The sequence below is a fragment of the Stenella coeruleoalba genome, assembly GCF_951394435.1.
Source record: "Stenella coeruleoalba genome assembly, chromosome: 2".
NCBI classification, from domain to species: domain Eukaryota; kingdom Metazoa; phylum Chordata; class Mammalia; order Artiodactyla; family Delphinidae; genus Stenella; species Stenella coeruleoalba.
In genome coordinates, this window is record NC_137147.1 from 66,136,919 (window position 1) to 66,154,954 (window position 18,036).

Genomic DNA, 18,036 nt, shown 5'->3' on the forward strand with positions numbered 1-18,036 from the left:
TTATAAAGCAGAAACTAACACATCATTGTAAAGCAATTATACTCCAAAAAAGATGTTAAAAAAGAAAAAAAAGCACCGAACTACTCCTCCCCAGCCCATTAGGTTGGTGATCACAAGGTAAGATATCAGGATACTAGGCCTAGGTATTAATAGATTAAGGAGTCAACTCAATTTTAGATAGGGAAATACATTTTGGTAAATGGCATTTCAATCTCTTCATTCACCACCAAACCTACAGCCAATCTTTAATTCTTCCTTCCCTTCTAATCTGTCTCTTAAATCTGTCTGTTCCTTTGCCTTTTTACTACTAAATGGAGGATATTAACATCTCCAAACACTACTCATTGCTAACCCCTGAGAACTCCTACTCCCACCTGCTGTTTTCATAGGCAGAGCTCACCTCCCACTGTAAAGGTGGAAAATATCAGACTCCCCACTTTCCCAGTCTCCTTTGCAGCTAAGTCACAGTCATGAGATCCAATCCTGATCGGTGAAGCTAGGAGTGCCTGGTCAAAGTTTTCTTCTCTAACAACAACAAAAAACAATAAGAGAACCCACTCTTTTTCTTCCTGTTTGTGAATGAATAAGACCATTTTGTGACCATAAAGATTAAACCAAGAGAAATGCAGAAATGCCACCCCAGAGCCCTGATATAGCTGGGCAGCTTTCTAACCAACTCTTTAACTTCCAGATTTCTTTTATGTGAAATAATAAACCCCTATTTTTAAGCCAATTTAAGTTGATAAGTCTGTTCTCACCCTTGCTATTGCAAATGCCTCCCTTACCTCCAATATGTCTCTAATTTGTTCTTCACCATCACTATAAATCTTACAGCGCAGATTTTATCATGAACTGTACACTAGCAGATAACTTTCTAAAGTATCCCACTGACTACAGGACAAAATCCAAAGTCCTTTACATGTCATATGCATCCAGTCTATCTTCAGCTGGATCCCCCATGAGCCCTCTCGTCCCAATATACCCTAAACTATAACCATACAGACTACTTCTCATTCCAAACTATAATTCCTGCTTCCATGACTTTGCTCACATAGTTCCTTCTATCTAAAATTTTCTTCTTTTCTGCTATTTTTCTACCTGCCAAAATTCTACCTAGCCTTCAAATTACTGCCTCTGCTTAAAACGGGAATTAATTTCTCTCCACTCTGGTATTAACGTACTCTGTTTATACTCACCAACTGCTACACTTGCCACATTCTTCCTTATATGTAAATAAATATGTGTATCTGTCTCCCCCACAAGGCTAGAAGCCTTTGTGAAGGTAGCCCCCATGTAAACACAGTGTCTGGTACAAGATGGTCCTTGGATTGTTCAATTTTGAATTTGTCCAAAATCAGTCAGACGTTCTCAACTACGCTGCTTAGGAGCCAAAAGGGATGAAGACTGTATTTTAAAGAGAAAGAAAAACTATCACAAAAATATTTAGGTATTGTGAAAATTATTTTTGTGTAACCTGAAAACTGTTTTGAACCTAAGGTACAAAATAAAATGTTTTAACTGTTAACTGCTAAATGAGAACCAGAAAGACAATGCAAAGCCTTAGAAAATGCTTAAAATAATTACTTGTATATGCCAATTCATCTCTACTCTCTTAAATTCTATGCCAGCCAGTAAATTGCCCTGCTTCTATCTCATTATCATTTTAGTCCAACAGAAACACTGTTGGGAAACGCAATTCAAAATCACAATGAGAAACCACTTCACAGCCGAGGATGACAGAAAATAAGTAAGTATTGGTGAGGATGTAGAAAAACTGGAACCTTTGTACACTGCTGGTAAGAATGTAAAATGGTATACCACTCTGGAAAACAGTCTGGCAGTTCCTCAAATGGTTAAACAGAGTTGTCACATGACCCAGCAATTCCACTGCTGGGAATATCCCCAAGAGAACTGAAAATATACGTCCACATAAAAAACTTACATACACACACACACAAAAAAAAACTTATACACAAATATTCACAGCAGCATTATTCATAATAGCCAAAAAGTGGAAACAACCCAAATGTCCATCAACTGATGAAACAGATAACTAAAACGTGTTATATGCATACAATGGACAATTACTCAGCAATAAAAAGAAATAAGGAAATGAAACATGCTATGACATGGATGAACCTTGAACACATTATGCTAAGTAAAAGAAGTCAGTCACAAAAGACCATATATTGTATGATTGTATTTATATGCAATGTCCAAAATAGGCAAACCTATATAGATAGAAAGTAAATTAGTGGTTGCCTAAGGCTGGGGTACATGGGGAGACTGAATAATGGCTAAGCAGTATAGGGTTTCTTTTTGGGATAATGAAAATTTTCTAAAATTGATGGTGATGGATGCACAATTCTGTGAATATATTAAGAGCCACTGACAAGTAAACTTCAAATAGATGAATTGTATGGTATGTGAATCATACTTCAATAAAACCATTAAAAAATCCTAGGACTCCAGTCAGTTATAACAATTAGCAAGCCTGAAACAAAGACACAGGTTACTCCTTAGTAGGTAAAACAGTAAAGACTAAAAAAAAAGTATGTGCATTTCTATCTTGACCAAAAGTTGACTGGAAAAGTTCAATATATTTGCTGAATTTTCACAATCGGGGCAATTCTACTGTATATCAAACTTGAAAATGCACACGTTGTTTTTCAAATGCATTGGGAAAATGTATCTGACATCAACTCAGTTGTACAATCAAGAAACCCGGAATGGAGGTCATCCGACTTCTTCCTCTCCTCTCTCATATCCAATCCATTGTCAAGACCTACCAATTTTACCTTCTCCTCCATTTCCACCACCAAAACACTAGTCCAAGACATCACCATGCTCTCCTACTTAGGTTACCATAATAGCCTAAATTGTTCTCTTGTGCCCATTCTAACATCTCCTCCATTCTCCATGCAACACTGAAGTAATTTTTAAGCAAATCTGATCATGTCCATCCCCTGCTTAAAATTGCTTCCCATTGTCCTTAGGATAAATTCTAAAATTCCTGACATGGTCTCCAAGGCTGCTACTCTCCTTCTCATACTAAGCACCACCTCACTGGCTTTCTTTCGGTTCCTCCAGCTCCCCATGCTCCTTTCCATTCAGAGTTTTCTGGCACAAAGGTCCTTGCTCTCCAGGAGTTTCCATTCTAATGTGGGGGGCAGGGGCGCATAGGGGAGTCAGAGGAGGAGACAAGAAGGAATAAGATAAATTAGAATTTGTGGCAATAACAATTATTGCCATGAAAAAAATAAAACAGTAATGGGACAGAGAGTAATGGTGGTTGTTGGAAAGCAGATATGACTGATGTTACTCCCTCAGGGAAGTCTTCCCTCAACCCTCAGATTAGAATCAGTATCCTGTTGTATGCTTTCCAAAAAACAGAATTTCTCCTTTGCAGTACTTATCACAGATGTAAATAAACAAGGTGGACTGTTTTATTCACCACTCTATCCAAAATACCTACCACAGTGTCTGACATATAGCAGATAGTTAGTAAACACACTTTAAAGGAATGCCTTGGGCTCTCCAGTTTCACAAACTGAATCATAAAACCGCAGACCATGTGATATAATCAGTTAACCTAGCCAACTCTGGCAGAACCAAAACAAAGAGTTACCAAGAAAATCGAGAGGTTATCTGCCCCACCTCTGCTCCAGGAGCCTCAGCAATACCCTCTCTGCAACCTTTGATTTACTATTGCCTGTGTTATAGTCCCTGCAGTGATTCATAAGACACACACTTAAAGAACATCTGGCTTCCATCTTCCCTATCTAATCAGTTATAAAAATAAAACATTTATATTATCACAGTCATTTCCACGGGAAATATGAAAATGTCAGAGCCCTAATTCAACGACTACAAGCAGAGGTAGCAGCTTTGCAGGGGACCTTGTCAAAGGCAGATGTTAGCTACTCAAGTTCCAATTATAGGACTTGTTTCCAAGCAAGTCTATTCTTTCCTGACTTAAATTTCCTCCTTTAAAAATGACATTTCATAGACTCCCAAATTTCCCTTTTTCTTTTGATTACTTATAACATCCTTTAGTAACATGAAATCAAACCCCTTTCTCTCCATTATGAAAACAATTTCTACTACCAAACTACTTTTGCAAAAATCTGATGCTCAAAACATATATTACTTATAATGGGGAAAAATTTTTTTAAAAGATTGGTATTCACAGCTCTCTGGTGTGACCACTGTAAAGACAAAATTGGGAGCTAATTAAGCTCAGTGGTTCTCATTAAATGGAGAAAAACAAGTAATATTAAGATTTGGCCCTTGAGTGCTTGGTCAAATGCCTACGAACCACAGTGTTTAGGGAAAGTTCTAGCCACATACTGTTGCAAACATTCCTCTTATTCCAAATATGTCCTCCACCCCAACCTCACCCCACCAGAGTGGGCTGATCCTTCCTTTGAAACTTAATCCTTTTAAAAGAAAAGAGATCAGTAGTCTAACTAAAAAGCCTCTCTGCTGTTTAAAAAAAAAAACTACACAAATTTTCCCCCAAATGTCCTTCCCCTGGATGAGTGCCACCCTTAGTCATGCACAGCTGGTGTTTGCTCACTAAAATACTCCATTCAGAAACAAGCCCCCTCTATCCTATTATCACTAGCAACTATTAATTTTCAAATTGTCTCTACCATGATAAAATTTCTATGCTATGTAGCTTTTGGAAATAACCAGTACCCAATTCATCCTGACACATTTTTTTTTAATTCCTCAGAGAAATCCTTAAAGAATGAAGCTTACCACTATTATAAGCCAAACAGATTACGGGAATTGGCTAATAAAATAACAAGTAGACAACTGTTTAAAAGCAATGTGCAATACCAATTAGGACATTTAAAACCAAAGTCAATTTTTTAAACTTTCTAGAGGTTTAGCAACTTAGATAAGTCTTAAAATACATGCATTCCACTATCACAACCTTAAAACGTACTACTTGTTAAAAGGCCATTTTCCCAAATCTACTCTTACTTCCCAGATGATCTTATTCAGTTTCATAGCCTTAACTACCACCTATCAACTACTCCTCTGAGTGCTGTATTCCTCAGTGTATCCTTTCAGGTGTCTACAAAGCATTTTAAATTTAACATATGTAGAGAGAACTGATTTTAACCCCTAATCTCTCCTTCAGAAGTCTCCAACTCAGGCTTTGCTCCTGGCCATACTTGAGGATAAGTAGGTAGTCTGTAACCTGAAGAGAGTTCTCAGCAGAACTGATCATGCTTGGCACCTTGATTTCAGACTTCCAGCCTCCAGAACTAAAAAAAGAAATTCCTTTAGTATTTGACAGCTTCCGCAAGAAGTAAATATGACTGGCCGCCCATATAGAGGATGTAAAATCTACTAAAAGTGCTTTGTATGGGAGATCTTCAAGATGGCGGAGGAGTAAGACATGGAGATCACCTTTCTCCCCACAAATATATCAGAAATACATCTACATGTGGAACAACTCCTACAGAACACCTACTGAACGCTGGCAGAAGACTAATCCCAAAAGGCAAGAAACTCCCCATGTACCTGGGAAGGGCAAAAGAAACAAGAAAAAACAGAGACAAAAGAATAGGGACAGGACCTGCACCAGTGGGAGAGAGCTGAGAAGGAGGAAAGGTTTCCACACACTAGAAGCCCCTTCGTGGGCAGAGACTGCGGGTGGCCGAGGGGGGAAGCTCCGGAGCCACGGAGGAGAGCACAGCAACAGGGGTGCAGAGGGCAAAGCAGAGAGATTCCAAACAGAGGATCAGTGCCGACCAGCACTCACCAGCCCAAGAGGCTTGTCCGCTCACCCGCCAGGATGGGTGGGGCCTGGGAGCTGAGGCTCAGGCTTCAGAGGTCAGATCTCAGGGAGAGGACTGGGGTTGGCGGCATGAACACAGCCTGAAGCAGGCTAGTGTGCCACAACTAGCCGGGAGGGAGTCTAGGATCCCAAAGTCTAGACCTGCCTAAGAGGCAAGAGACCATTGTCTCGGGGTGTACAAGGAGAGGGGATTCAGAGCACCACCTAAATGAGCTCCAGAGACGGATGCGAGCCGTGGCTATCAGCACGGACACCAGAGACGTGAAATGCTAAGGCTGCTGCTGCAGCCGCCACCAACAATCCCTTGTGCAAGCACAGGTCACTATCCATACCTCCCCTCCTGGGAGCCTGTGCAACCTGCCACTGCCAGGGTCCCGTGACCCAGGGACAAATTCCCCAGGAGAACACATGGCGTGCCTCAGGCTATTGCAGCATAACGACAACCTCTGCCGCTGCAGGCTCGCCCCACATTCCGTAACCCCTCTCCCCCCCACCCCTCCCCCCGGCCTGAGTGAGCCAGAGCCCCCTAAACAGCTGCTACTTTAACCCCATCCTGTCTGAGCAGAGAACAGATGCCTTCAGGCAACCTACATGCACAGGCGAGGGCAAATGCAAAGCTGAACCCCAGGATCTGTACGAACAAGAGAAAGGGAAATCTCTCCCAGCAGCCTCAGAAGCAGTGGATTAAATCCCCACAGTCAACTTGATCTACCCTGCATCAGTGGAATACCTGAATTGACAACGAATCATCCCAAAATAGAGGCAGTGGACTTTGGGAGCAACTATAGACTTGGGGTTTGCTTTCTGCATCTCATTTTTTTTTGGTTTTATGTTTATCTTAACTTAGGATTTAGAGTTGATTATCACTGGTAGATTTTTTTATTGATTTCGTTGCTCTCTTCCTTTTGTTTTTTATATATAGATTTTTTTTTTCATTTTTCTCTTTTTCTGAGTATGTATGTGCATGCTTCTTTGGGTGATTTTGTCTGTACAGTTTCCCCTTCACAATCTGTCCTAGGCTTCTGTATGTATGTTTTGCTTTTGTTTTGTTTTGTTTTCTTTTAGTATAGTTTTTAGAGCTGGTTATCATTGCTGGATTTCTTTTCCGGTTTGGTTGCTCTCTTCTTCCTTTCTTTCTTTTTCTCTTTTCTCTATTGCTTTATTTTTTATTTTAATAACTTAATTTTACTATTTTCTTTCTTTCCCTCTTTCTTTTTTTCTCCCTTTTCTTCTGAGCTGTGTGGCTGACAGGGTCTCGGTGCTCTCGCCAGGTATCAAGGCTGAGCCTCAGAAGTGGGAGAGCCGAGTTCAGGACACTAGACCAACACAGACTTCCTGGCCCCATGTAATACCACTCGGCAAGACCACTCCCAGAGATCTCCGTCTCAACAATAAGACCCAGCTCCACTCAACTACCAGCAAGCTACAGTGCTGGACACCCTATGCCAAACAACTAGCAAGACAGGAACATAACCCCACCCATTAGCAGAGAGGCTGCCTAAAATCATAGTAAGGTCACAGACACCCCAAAACACACCACTGGACACAGTCCAACCCACCAGAAAGACAAGATCCAGCCTCATCCAACAGAACACAGGAGCCAGTCCCCTCCACCAGGGAGCCTACAAAACCCACTGAACCAACCTTACCCACTGGGGGAAGACACCAAAAACAACAGGAACTACAAATCTGCAGCCTGCGAAAAGGAGACCTCAAACACAGTAAGTTAAGCAAAATGAGAAGACAGAGAAACACAAAGCAGATGAAGGAGCAGGGTAAAAACTCACCAGACCAAACAAATGAAGAGGAAATAGATAGTCTACCCGAAAAAGAATTCAGAGTAATGATAGTAAAGATGATCCAAAATCTTGGCAATACAATGGAGGAAATACAAGAAACGTTTAACAAGGACCTAGAAGAACTAAAGAGCAAACAAACAATGATGAACAACATAAATGAAATTAAAAACTCTTTAGAAGGAATTAATAGCAGAATAACTGAGGCAGAAGAATGGATAAGTGACCTGGAAGATAAAATAGTGGAAATAACTATTGCAGAACAAAATAAAGAAAAAAGAATGAAAAGAATTGAGGACAGTCTCAGAGACCTCTGGGACAACATTAAACGCACCAACATACGAATTATAGGGATCCCAGAAGAAGACGAAAAAAAGAAAGGGACTGAGAAAATATTTGAAGAGATTATAGTAGAAAACTTCCCTAATATGGAAAGGAAATAGTCAATCAAGTCCAGTAAGAGCAGAGAGTCCCATACAGGATAATCCAAGGAGAAACATGCCAAGACACATATTAATCGAACTATCAAAAATTAAATACAAAGAAAAAATATTAAAAGAGGCAAGGGAAAAACAACAAATAACATACAAGGGAAGCTCCATAAGGTTAACAGCTGATCTTTCAGCAGAAACTCTGCAAGCCAGAAGGGAGTGGCAGGACATATTTAAAGTGATGAAAGGGAAAAACCTACAAGCAACACTACTCTACCCAGCAAGGATCTCATTCAGTCGACAGAGAAATTAAAAGCTTTACAGACAAGCAAAAGCTGAGAGAGTTCAGCACCACAAAACCAGCTTTACAACAAATGCTAAAGGAACTTCTCTATGCAGGAAACACAAGAGAGGGAAAAGACGTACAGAAACAAACCCAAAACAATTAATAAAATGGTAATAAGAACATACATATTGATAACTACCTTAAATGTAATTGGTTTAAATGCTCCAACCAAAACACACAGACTGGCTGAATGGATACAAAAACAAGACCTGTATATATGCTGTCTACAAGAGACCCACTTTAGACCTAGGGACACATCCAGACTGAAAATGAGGGAATGGAAAAAGATATTCCATGCAAATGGAAATCAAAAGAAAGCTGGAGGAGCTATTCTCGTATCAGACAAAATAGACTTTAAAATAAAGACTATTACAAGAGACAAAGAAGGACACTACCTAATGATCAAGGGATCAATCCAAGAAGAAGATATAACAATTGTAAATATTTATGCACCCAACATAGGAGCACCTCAATACATAAGGCAAATGCTAACAGCCATAAAAGGGGAAATCGACAGTAACACAATCATAGTAGGGGATGTTAACCCCCCACTTTCACCAATGGACAGATCATCCAAAATGAAAATAAATAAAGAAACACAAGTTTTAAATGATACATTAAACAAGATGGACTTAATTGATATTTATAGGACATTCCATCTAAAAACAACAGAATACACTTTCTTCTCAAGTGCTCATGGAACATTCTCCAGGACATATCATATCTTGGGTCACAAATCAAGTCTTGTTAAATTTAAGAAAATTGAAATCATATTAAGTATCTTTTCCAACCACACTATGAGACTAGATATCAATTACAGGAAAAAATCTGGAAAAAATGCAAACACATGGGGGCTAAATAATACACTACTAAATAACCAAGAGATCACTGAAGATATGAAAGAGGAGATCAAAAAATACGTAGAAACAAACGACAATGAAAACTTGATGACTCAAAACCTATGGGATGCAGCAAAAGCAGTTCTAAAGGGAAGTCTATAGCAATACAATCCTACCTCAAGAAACAAGAAACATCTCAAATAAACAACTTAACCTTACACCTAAAGTAATTAAGAGAAGGAAGAAACAAAAAAACCTCAAAGTTAGCAGAAGGAAAGAAATCTTAAAGATCAGATCAGAAATAAATGAAAAAAAAATAAAGGAAACAATAGCAAAGATCAATAAAACTAAAAGCTGGTTCTTTAAGAATATAAACAAAATTGATAAACCATTACCCAGACTCATCAAGAAAAAAAGGGAGAAGATCCAAATCAACAGAATTAGAAATGAATAAAGAGAAGCAACAACCGATACTGCAGAAATACAAAGATCATGAGAGACTACTAGAAGCAACTGTATGCCAATAAAATGGACAACCTGGAAGAAATGGACAAATTCTTAGAAAAGCACAACCTTCCGAGACTGAACCAGGAAGTAACAGAAAACATAAACAGACCAATCACAAGCATGACATTGAGACTGTGATTAAAAATCTTCCAACACATAAAAGCCCAGGACCAGATGGCTTCACAGGCGAATTCTATCAAACATTTACAGAACAGCTAACACCTATCCTTCTCGAACTCTTCTAAAATATAGCAGAGGGAGGAACACTCTCAAACTCATTCTACGAGGCCACCATCACCATGATACCAAAACCAGACAAAGATGTCACAAAAAAAGAGAACTGCAGGCCAATATCACTTATGAACATAGATGCAAAAATCCTCAACAAAATATCAGCAAACAGAATCCAACAGCACATTAAAAGGATCATACACCATGATCAAGTGGGGTTTATTCCAGGAATGCAAGGATTCTTCAATATATGCAAAACAATCAATGTGATACACCATATCAACAAATTGAAGGAAAAAAACCAATGATCATCTCAACAGATGCAGAAACAGCTTTCGACAAAATTCAACACCGATTTATGATAAAAACCCTCCAGAAAGTAGGCATAAAGGGAACTTACCTCAACGTAATAAAGGCCATATATGACAAAGCCACAGCCAACATCTTCCTCAATGGTGAAAAAATGAAACCATTTCCACTAAGATCAAGAACAAGAAAAGGCTGTCCACTCGCACCACTATTATTCAACATAGTTTTGTAAGTTTTAACCACAGCATTCAGAGAAGGAAAAGAAATAAAAGGAATCAAAATCGGGAAAGAAGTAAAGCTGTCACTGTTTGCAGATGACATGATACTATACATAGAGAATCCTAAAGATGCTACCAGAAAACTGCTAGAGCTTATCAATGAACTTGGTAAAGTAGCAGGATACAAAATTAATGCACAGAAATCTCTTGCATTCCTATACACTAATGATGAAAAACCTAAAAGAGAAATTAAGAAAACACTCCCATTTACCACTGCAACAAATAGAATAAAATACCTAGGAATAAACCTACCTAAGGAGACAAAAGACCTGTATGCAGAAAACTATAAGACACTGATGAAAGAAATTAAAGATGATACAAACAGATGGAGAGATATACCATGTTCTTGGATTGGAAGAATCAAACTGTGAAAATGACTATACTACCCAAAGCAATCTACACATTCAGTGCAATCCCTTATCAAACTATCAATGGCATTTTTCACAGAACTAGAACAAAAAATTTCACAATACATATGGAAACACAAAAGACCCCAAATAGGCAAAGCAATCTTGAGAAAGAAAAACGGAGCTAGAGGAATCAGGCTCCCTGACTTCAGACTATACTGCAAAGCTACAGTAATCAAGACAGTATGGTACTGGCACAAAAACAGTAATATAGATCAATGGAACAGGATAGAAAGCCCAGAGATAAATCCATGCATCTATGGTCACCTTATCTTTGATAAAGGAGGCAAGAATATACAATGGAGAAAAGAGAGCCTGTTTAATAAGTGGTGCTGGGAAAACTGGACAGGTACATGTAAAACAATGAAATTAGAACACTCCCTAACACCATACATAAAGATAAACTGAAAATGGATTAAAGACCTAAATGTAAGGCCATACACTATAAAACTCTTAGAGGAAAACATAGGCAGAATACTCTATGACATAAATCACAGCAAGATCCTTTTTGACCCGTCTCCTAGAGAAACGGAAATAAAACCAAAAATAAACAAAGGGGACCTAATGAAATTTAAACGTTTCAAGACAAAAAGACAATGCTCAGAATGGGAGAAAATATCTGCAAATGAAGCAACTGACAAAGGACTAATCTCCAAAATTTACAAGCAGTTCATGCAGCTCAATATCAAAAAAACTACCAACCTAATCCAAAAATGGGCAGAAGACCTAAATAGACATTTCTCCAGAGAAGATATACAGATTGCCAACAAACACATGAAAGGATGCTCAGCATCACTAATCATTAGAGAAATGCAAATCAAAACTACAATGAGGTGTCACCTCACACCAGTCAGAATGGCCACCATCTACAAACAATAAATGCTGGAGAGCATGTGGAGAATAGGGAACCCTCTTGTGTTGTTAGTGGGAATGTAAATTGATACAGCCACTATGGAGAACAGTATGGAGGTTCCTTAAAAAACTAAAAATAGGACTACCATACTACTCAGCAATCCTACTACTGGGCATATACCCTGAGAAAACCATAATTCAAAAAAAGTCATGCACCACAATGTTCATTGCAGCTCTATTTACAATAGCCAGGATGTGGAAGCAACCTAAGTGTCCATCATCAGATGAATGGATAAAGAAGATGTGGCACATATATACAATGGAATATTACACAACCACTGAAGGAAACGAAATTGAGTTATTAGTGAGTTGGATGGACATAGAGTCTGTCATACAGAGTGAAGTATGTCAGAAAGAGAAAAACAAATACTTTATGCTAACACATATATATGGAATCTAAAAAAACAAAATGGTTCTGAAAAACCTAGGGGCAGGACAGGAATAAAGATGCAGACATAGAGAATGGACTTGAGGACACGCAGAGTGGGAAGGGTAAGCTGGGACAAAGTGAGAGAGTGGCATGGACATATATACACTACCAAATGTAAAATAGATAGCTAGTGGGAAGCAGCCATATAGCACATGGAGATCAGCTTGGTGCTTTGTGACCACCTAAAGGGGTGGTATAGGGAGGGTGGGAGGGAGATGCAAAAGGGAGGAGATATGGGGATATACGTATATGTATAGCTGATTCACTTTGTTATACAGCAGAAACTAATACCCCATTGTAAAGCAATTATACTGCAATAAAGATGTTAAAAAAAAAAAGTCTCCAACTCAGGAAATATCACTACCATCCACACAGTTGCTAAACCAAAACCAAGGAACCTAAAAAGAAATATAATTCTGGGACTTCCCTGGCGGTCCAGTGGTTAAGACTCCATGCCTCCACTGCAGGGGGTGTGGGTTCGATCCCTGGTCAGGAAACTAATAAGATCCCACATGCTGCACGGTGCAGCTTAAGAAAAAAAAGCACATAAATAAAGGTTTCTATATTTAAAAAATAAAAAAAGAAATAAAATTCTGATACATGCTATAATATGGATTAACCTTGAAAATATTATGCTAAGTGAAATAAGTCAGAGATAAGAGGACAAATATTGTAGGACTCTACCTATATGAGATACCTAGAATAGTCAAACAGAAAACCAAAGTAGAATGGTATGGGCTTCCCTGGTGCCTCAGTGGTTAACAATCCGCCTGCCAATGCAGGGGACACAGGTTCGAGCCCTGGTCCGGGAAGATGCCACATGCCGCGGAGCAACTAAACCTGTGTGCCACAACTACTGAGTCTGTACTCTAGAGCCCGCGAGCCACAACTACTGAAGCCCATGTGCCACAACTACTGAAGTCCGCGTGCCTAGAGCCCGTGCTGTGCAACAAGAGAAGCCCCCACAATGAGAACCCCACGCACCGCAACTAAGAGTAGCCCTCACTCGCCACAACTAGAGAAAGTCCGCACAGCAACAAAGACCCAACACAGCCAAAAATAAATTAATTTTTTTTTTTTTAAGTAGAATGGTAGTTGCCATGCACTAGCGATTGTGGGGGGAGGGGGCGTGGCGGGGAACGGGGAGCTATTGTTTAATGGATGCAGTTTTGGTTTGGGATGATGAAATAGTTCTGGGGATCGGTTTGGAACCTTTTTTTTTTTTTTTTTTTTTTTTTTTTGCGGTATGCGGGCCTCTCACTGTTGTGGCCTCTCCCGTTGCGGAGCACAGGCTCTGGACACGCAGGCTCAGCGGCCATGGCTCACGGGCCCAGCCGCTCCGCGGCATGTGGGATCTTCCTGGACCAGGGCACGAACCTGTGTCCTCTACATCGGCAGGCGGACTCTCAACCACTACGCCACCAGGGAAGCCCTGGAACCTAAGTATTTATATCACTACCTCCACCACCAACGTAGATGCCAGTCCAAGTTACTGTCTTTAGCCTAAACTCCTGCATTAGCTACTAGCAAGTCTCCCTGCTTCCACTGTTATTCCCCTACAGTCTAGGCTCTACAGTGCAGCCATATCCTTCTAAAAATTAAGTAAGATCACATAACTACCCTGGTTTAAAAATCCACATCATACCCAGAAAAAAAGTCCAAATTTCCACCATGGCTTATAAGGCTGTATGGCATGCCCCTGCCTACCTCTCCCCTGGTCCACTCTAGTCACACTGACCTTCCTCCTATTCTTTAAACAATCCAAGTTGAATCCACCTCAGGGTTTTTGATCTTCCCCTGGCCCAATTTCTCAATTCATTGTGGTCTCTGCTCTAACATCTTCAGAAAGCCTCTTCCTGACAACCCTATCTAAAACAGCACCTCCCATCACTTTCTATTTCCTTACACTGCTGTGTAGTGTTTCATAACTCTTACTACTACCTAAAAGTATATGTTTATTTATTATACCTCTTCCACCAGACTGTAAACTCCTTAAACTCAGAAACTTGGACTTTTTTACCATTATATCTCCAGGACCCAGAAAAGTACCTAGTACATGATAAGTACTTAGTAAATACTTGAGCAAATGAATGAAAGTATCTCTATTTGTAGAAGCACCGAGTATTATATCCCTCATTTTCTTTTTTTAAAAATATTTATTTATTTGGCTGCACCAGGTCTTAGTTGCAGCACACAAGATCTTCGTTGCCACATGTAGGATCTTCGTTGCACCATGTGGGATCTTTAGTTGCAGCATGCAGGATCTTTTAGTTGCAGCATGCAGGATCTTAGTTGCAGCATGTAGAATCTCGTTTCCCCACCAGGGATCAAACCCGGGCCCCTTGCACTGGGAGCTCGGAGTCCTAGCCACGGGACCACCAGAGAAGTCCCTACCCCTCATTTTCATATCATACAGATAGACTTTATTGAACATTAAAGGAAATCATGTTATTTGAAACAATCAAGAGGAGCCTCAACCATCCAAGTTCCCATTTTACATTTTTGATCGGAATCAGGCCTTGAAAATGGAACAATGCAGTCAGTGTGGCTCACAACACAAAACTCTTCTATCAATGTGAATTTCACCTCAGTTTCTAAAATTAACTGATTTTTTTTTAAAGGCTCTTCTATTAGCATTAGGTAAGTCCCCAGACAGTTTCTGCTCAGATCTTCCTCCTCTGTTCACCAGTCCCCCACTGAGGAAATATGACTGTCAAAGCTCAGACTTCTAAAGATTATCCTAAATATAAAGCTCTCCCTAAATTTAGCTACATATTGATCATTTCAGATGATGTATTACATGTCTATAATATCTGAATACTTAATTACCTTAATTGCTCACAGATGCTTTTAACTTTTATGTCTCTGACACCGTAACTTAAACCACATTTCACTTGGCAATGGTATGATATAATAATACTCATACAAGTCCCTCTCCATCACTAAGCAGGTAAATGGAAATTTAGCATTTGTTGTTCTATTGCATATATAAGCATAGAGGCCAGAAGACAAAATCACAAACCAATGGAATTATGCCCATCCAAAATGAGAATTTTCATTAATGTTTCTTGGCCAGAATACTCTTCAGCTACATAGAATGTTTTAAATAGCCTAATAGAAATAGGATACAGATACCCTATTCTCCCTTTAGTAAGCTGTATTTTTAATCATTTTTAAAGAAAGTACATATGTGGAGAATAGGATTACATTTGTTGGTTATCTTTTATTTAAGCCACCCCAAATAGCCCAAAGGATAGGACTACATAGAGCTTTGGTCAGTTTCCATGGTGACTGGCAAAGAGCCCATCACATTCCAGATAACATTCCAGCACAAATTTGAGAGCAAGACTGTTCCAGTGTTTGGAGAAACCTTATGTCTCTTATTCTACTCAGGAAAAATCTAAACAGAAAGCAACCCTATCTCCATGCAGGGCATCTAGGCTGCCTTCCAAGACTACCTGAGTACTTTCCTACCTTAATTTCAGAATGTTACATTGTTTAAGAGCCACAGGCAGTAAACCAACTAGTCATTTATTGCTCTTACAAAATCCCAGCTTGTTATCTGTCCTGACAATAATAAAATCATCTTTTAAAGGAACAGTAGGATAGAGTTCTTCCTTCCAGCTCAGTTGAAAAATAGGTGGTTGTACTTTATTACTCAAGTAGAAAATGCTGCCTGCTCTCTTTAAGCGGCCATTTCAGACGTTTATAGACGTACAAAAGAGACTTATGTCCTTTTGGAAGACAAGAGAGGAGAGAGACTTTCTGAAGAAGCTTCTTAAGGATAACAGCTAAAGAACTATTTAAAACAGCAATCCATTTTCTGTAAAATTGATTGATGTGGTTAATTTGGCAAGGCATTTGAGAGATGAAGGAGGAAGCAAGAACACAGTGAGAGGTTCAAGCTTGTAATTATTTTGTCTTATTACACCAACAATAAATAAAGACTCTTTAAAAGTTTTTCCCTTTCATCTGAATGCTCATTGACCCATTTCTGCACAGCAGTGCTAACCCCAGCCCTTTCACACAGTGCAACTGCCAAAAGTGAACTATCACACGTTCCTGACCAAAAAGAAATAGGCTGGAAAAAATCTGTAATGTGAAATATTGAAAGGCCAAAACTGAAACTGAATGCCACAATCGAAAACAATACTGTTCTGATTTCAACTTTGTTCTCATAGTTTTTAACCTCATCAAAGCTTCTTTTAAATCTAATCCTTGCTCACTTCCCTAAATTTTCTGGCACACAATAATAATATTTCAAGTATAAGTTTTTTGGTTTTGTTGTATATGTTTTAACTGAAATAAAATGTCGATACACAGAATGTAAACTCCCTCACTTCAAAGCTTCTCTAAGCATAACTCTCCCAAGGCAAAAATGTCTCCCTGGTAATTTTATAAACATTTTAGAAAGCCCAGTACTCATTCAAACCTTTAGAGAATTCCACCAAAGTGTAATCTGTTTTCAATCACCTAGCAAGCATTTACTGAGTATATGATAGGCCAAGCAATAGTGGCAGATGATTTAAGACATAGTCCCTGACCTTGTGGAAGCTATGGTCATTCTAATGGCAGGAGATAAACATATGAACTAATGAGGAAGAAGTGACATTATTTGAAGCCACTAAGAAGGCTTCAGAGAGGAAGTGATTGCCAACATGAGACCTGAAGAATGAAAGGAACTGGGCAAAGAAAGCAAGGAAGACAGTTAATGCAAAGGAGCAGCTGAAGCAAAGCCAACTGCAGAGTGGAAATTTAGGTAGACCCAACCTTTAAGAAATAAATTAAGCAATTTGGACATAGACCTGTATGCATTAAGAACTATCCTACAATCAATGTAAGGAATCATTATTTAATTCAAGGTGGGAGAGATTATATAGACCAATTAAGAGGTTACAGAAAACTCTAAATGAAAGGTAATAAAATTCTTACCTAAGTTCATGATAATGGAGAAAAGGAGACATTTCTCAAATTTAAAAAGGCCAGCACTTAGTAACTGATATATAAAAGTGAGTGGGGTTTGGAGAAATGAAAGAAAAGGATAATATCAAGGTTTTTAAGTAGGACACCAACAGATCTGGTGTGATGTTTTTAAAACACGGCCACATATTAACTAATACCCCTCCCATTATGAAGTGAGGTCTATGTCTCCTCCCCCTTGAATCTGGGAAGGCACGTGAGTCCTTCAATCCAGAACCCAGCCTGACTACCAAGGCTAGGTCACAAAAGGCCATACAGCTTCCTCCTTATTCAATGGGACATTAACTCTCGAAGCCCTGAGCCACCATGTAAGAAGTCCAACTGCACTGAGGTGAGGAACGCTGTGAAGAAGCCCTTGCAATATGGAGAGGCCATGTAAAGGCACTCCAATTAACAATCCCAGCTAAGCTCAGCCTTCAAATCATCCCAGTCCAAGTACCAAGCATGTGAGTGAGGAGCCCCAGATAATTCCAGTTCTTAGCCATTTCTATCTTTCCTGGTGAAGCCCCAAACATCATAGAACAAAGACAAGCCATCCCAGCTGTGCTCTGTCCAGAATCTTGTCCCACAGAATCTGTGACCAAAATAAAATGGTTGTTGCTTTATATGACTAAGTTTAGGGTAGTTTGCTACACATCAATAGATAACTGAAATGGGTAATGGTAACATATAAGTGAATTATCAAAGAATACAGGAACAGGAGGTTTAGAAGAGGAAGAAAATTATGTGTTTCCATTTCGATGATTTAAATCTGA

At 39.3% G+C, this 18,036-nt stretch overlaps 1 protein-coding gene across 12 annotated transcripts in view; it reads right to left on the bottom strand.

Annotated features, from left to right (window-relative positions):
- NUBPL (NUBP iron-sulfur cluster assembly factor, mitochondrial) overlaps nt 1-18,036 on the bottom strand; it is a 277,378-nt gene that overhangs the window by 215,631 nt on the left and 43,711 nt on the right. Inside the window, exons 2-3 of one of the 12 annotated variants that reach the window (XM_079908477.1) lie at nt 1,197-1,404; nt 401-523 (exon numbers count right to left, since the gene is read on the bottom strand). The exons of 10 other annotated variants lie outside the window; for them this stretch is intronic. In XM_079908477.1, coding sequence (XP_079764603.1) covers nt 401-523; nt 1,197-1,293 — 220 coding nt within the window. In that variant the 5' untranslated portion in view covers nt 1,294-1,404. Of the gene's footprint in view, nt 1-400; nt 891-1,196; nt 1,405-18,036 lie in introns of those variants that run through there. One more of the 12 variants, XM_079908478.1, reaches the window with a different exon arrangement.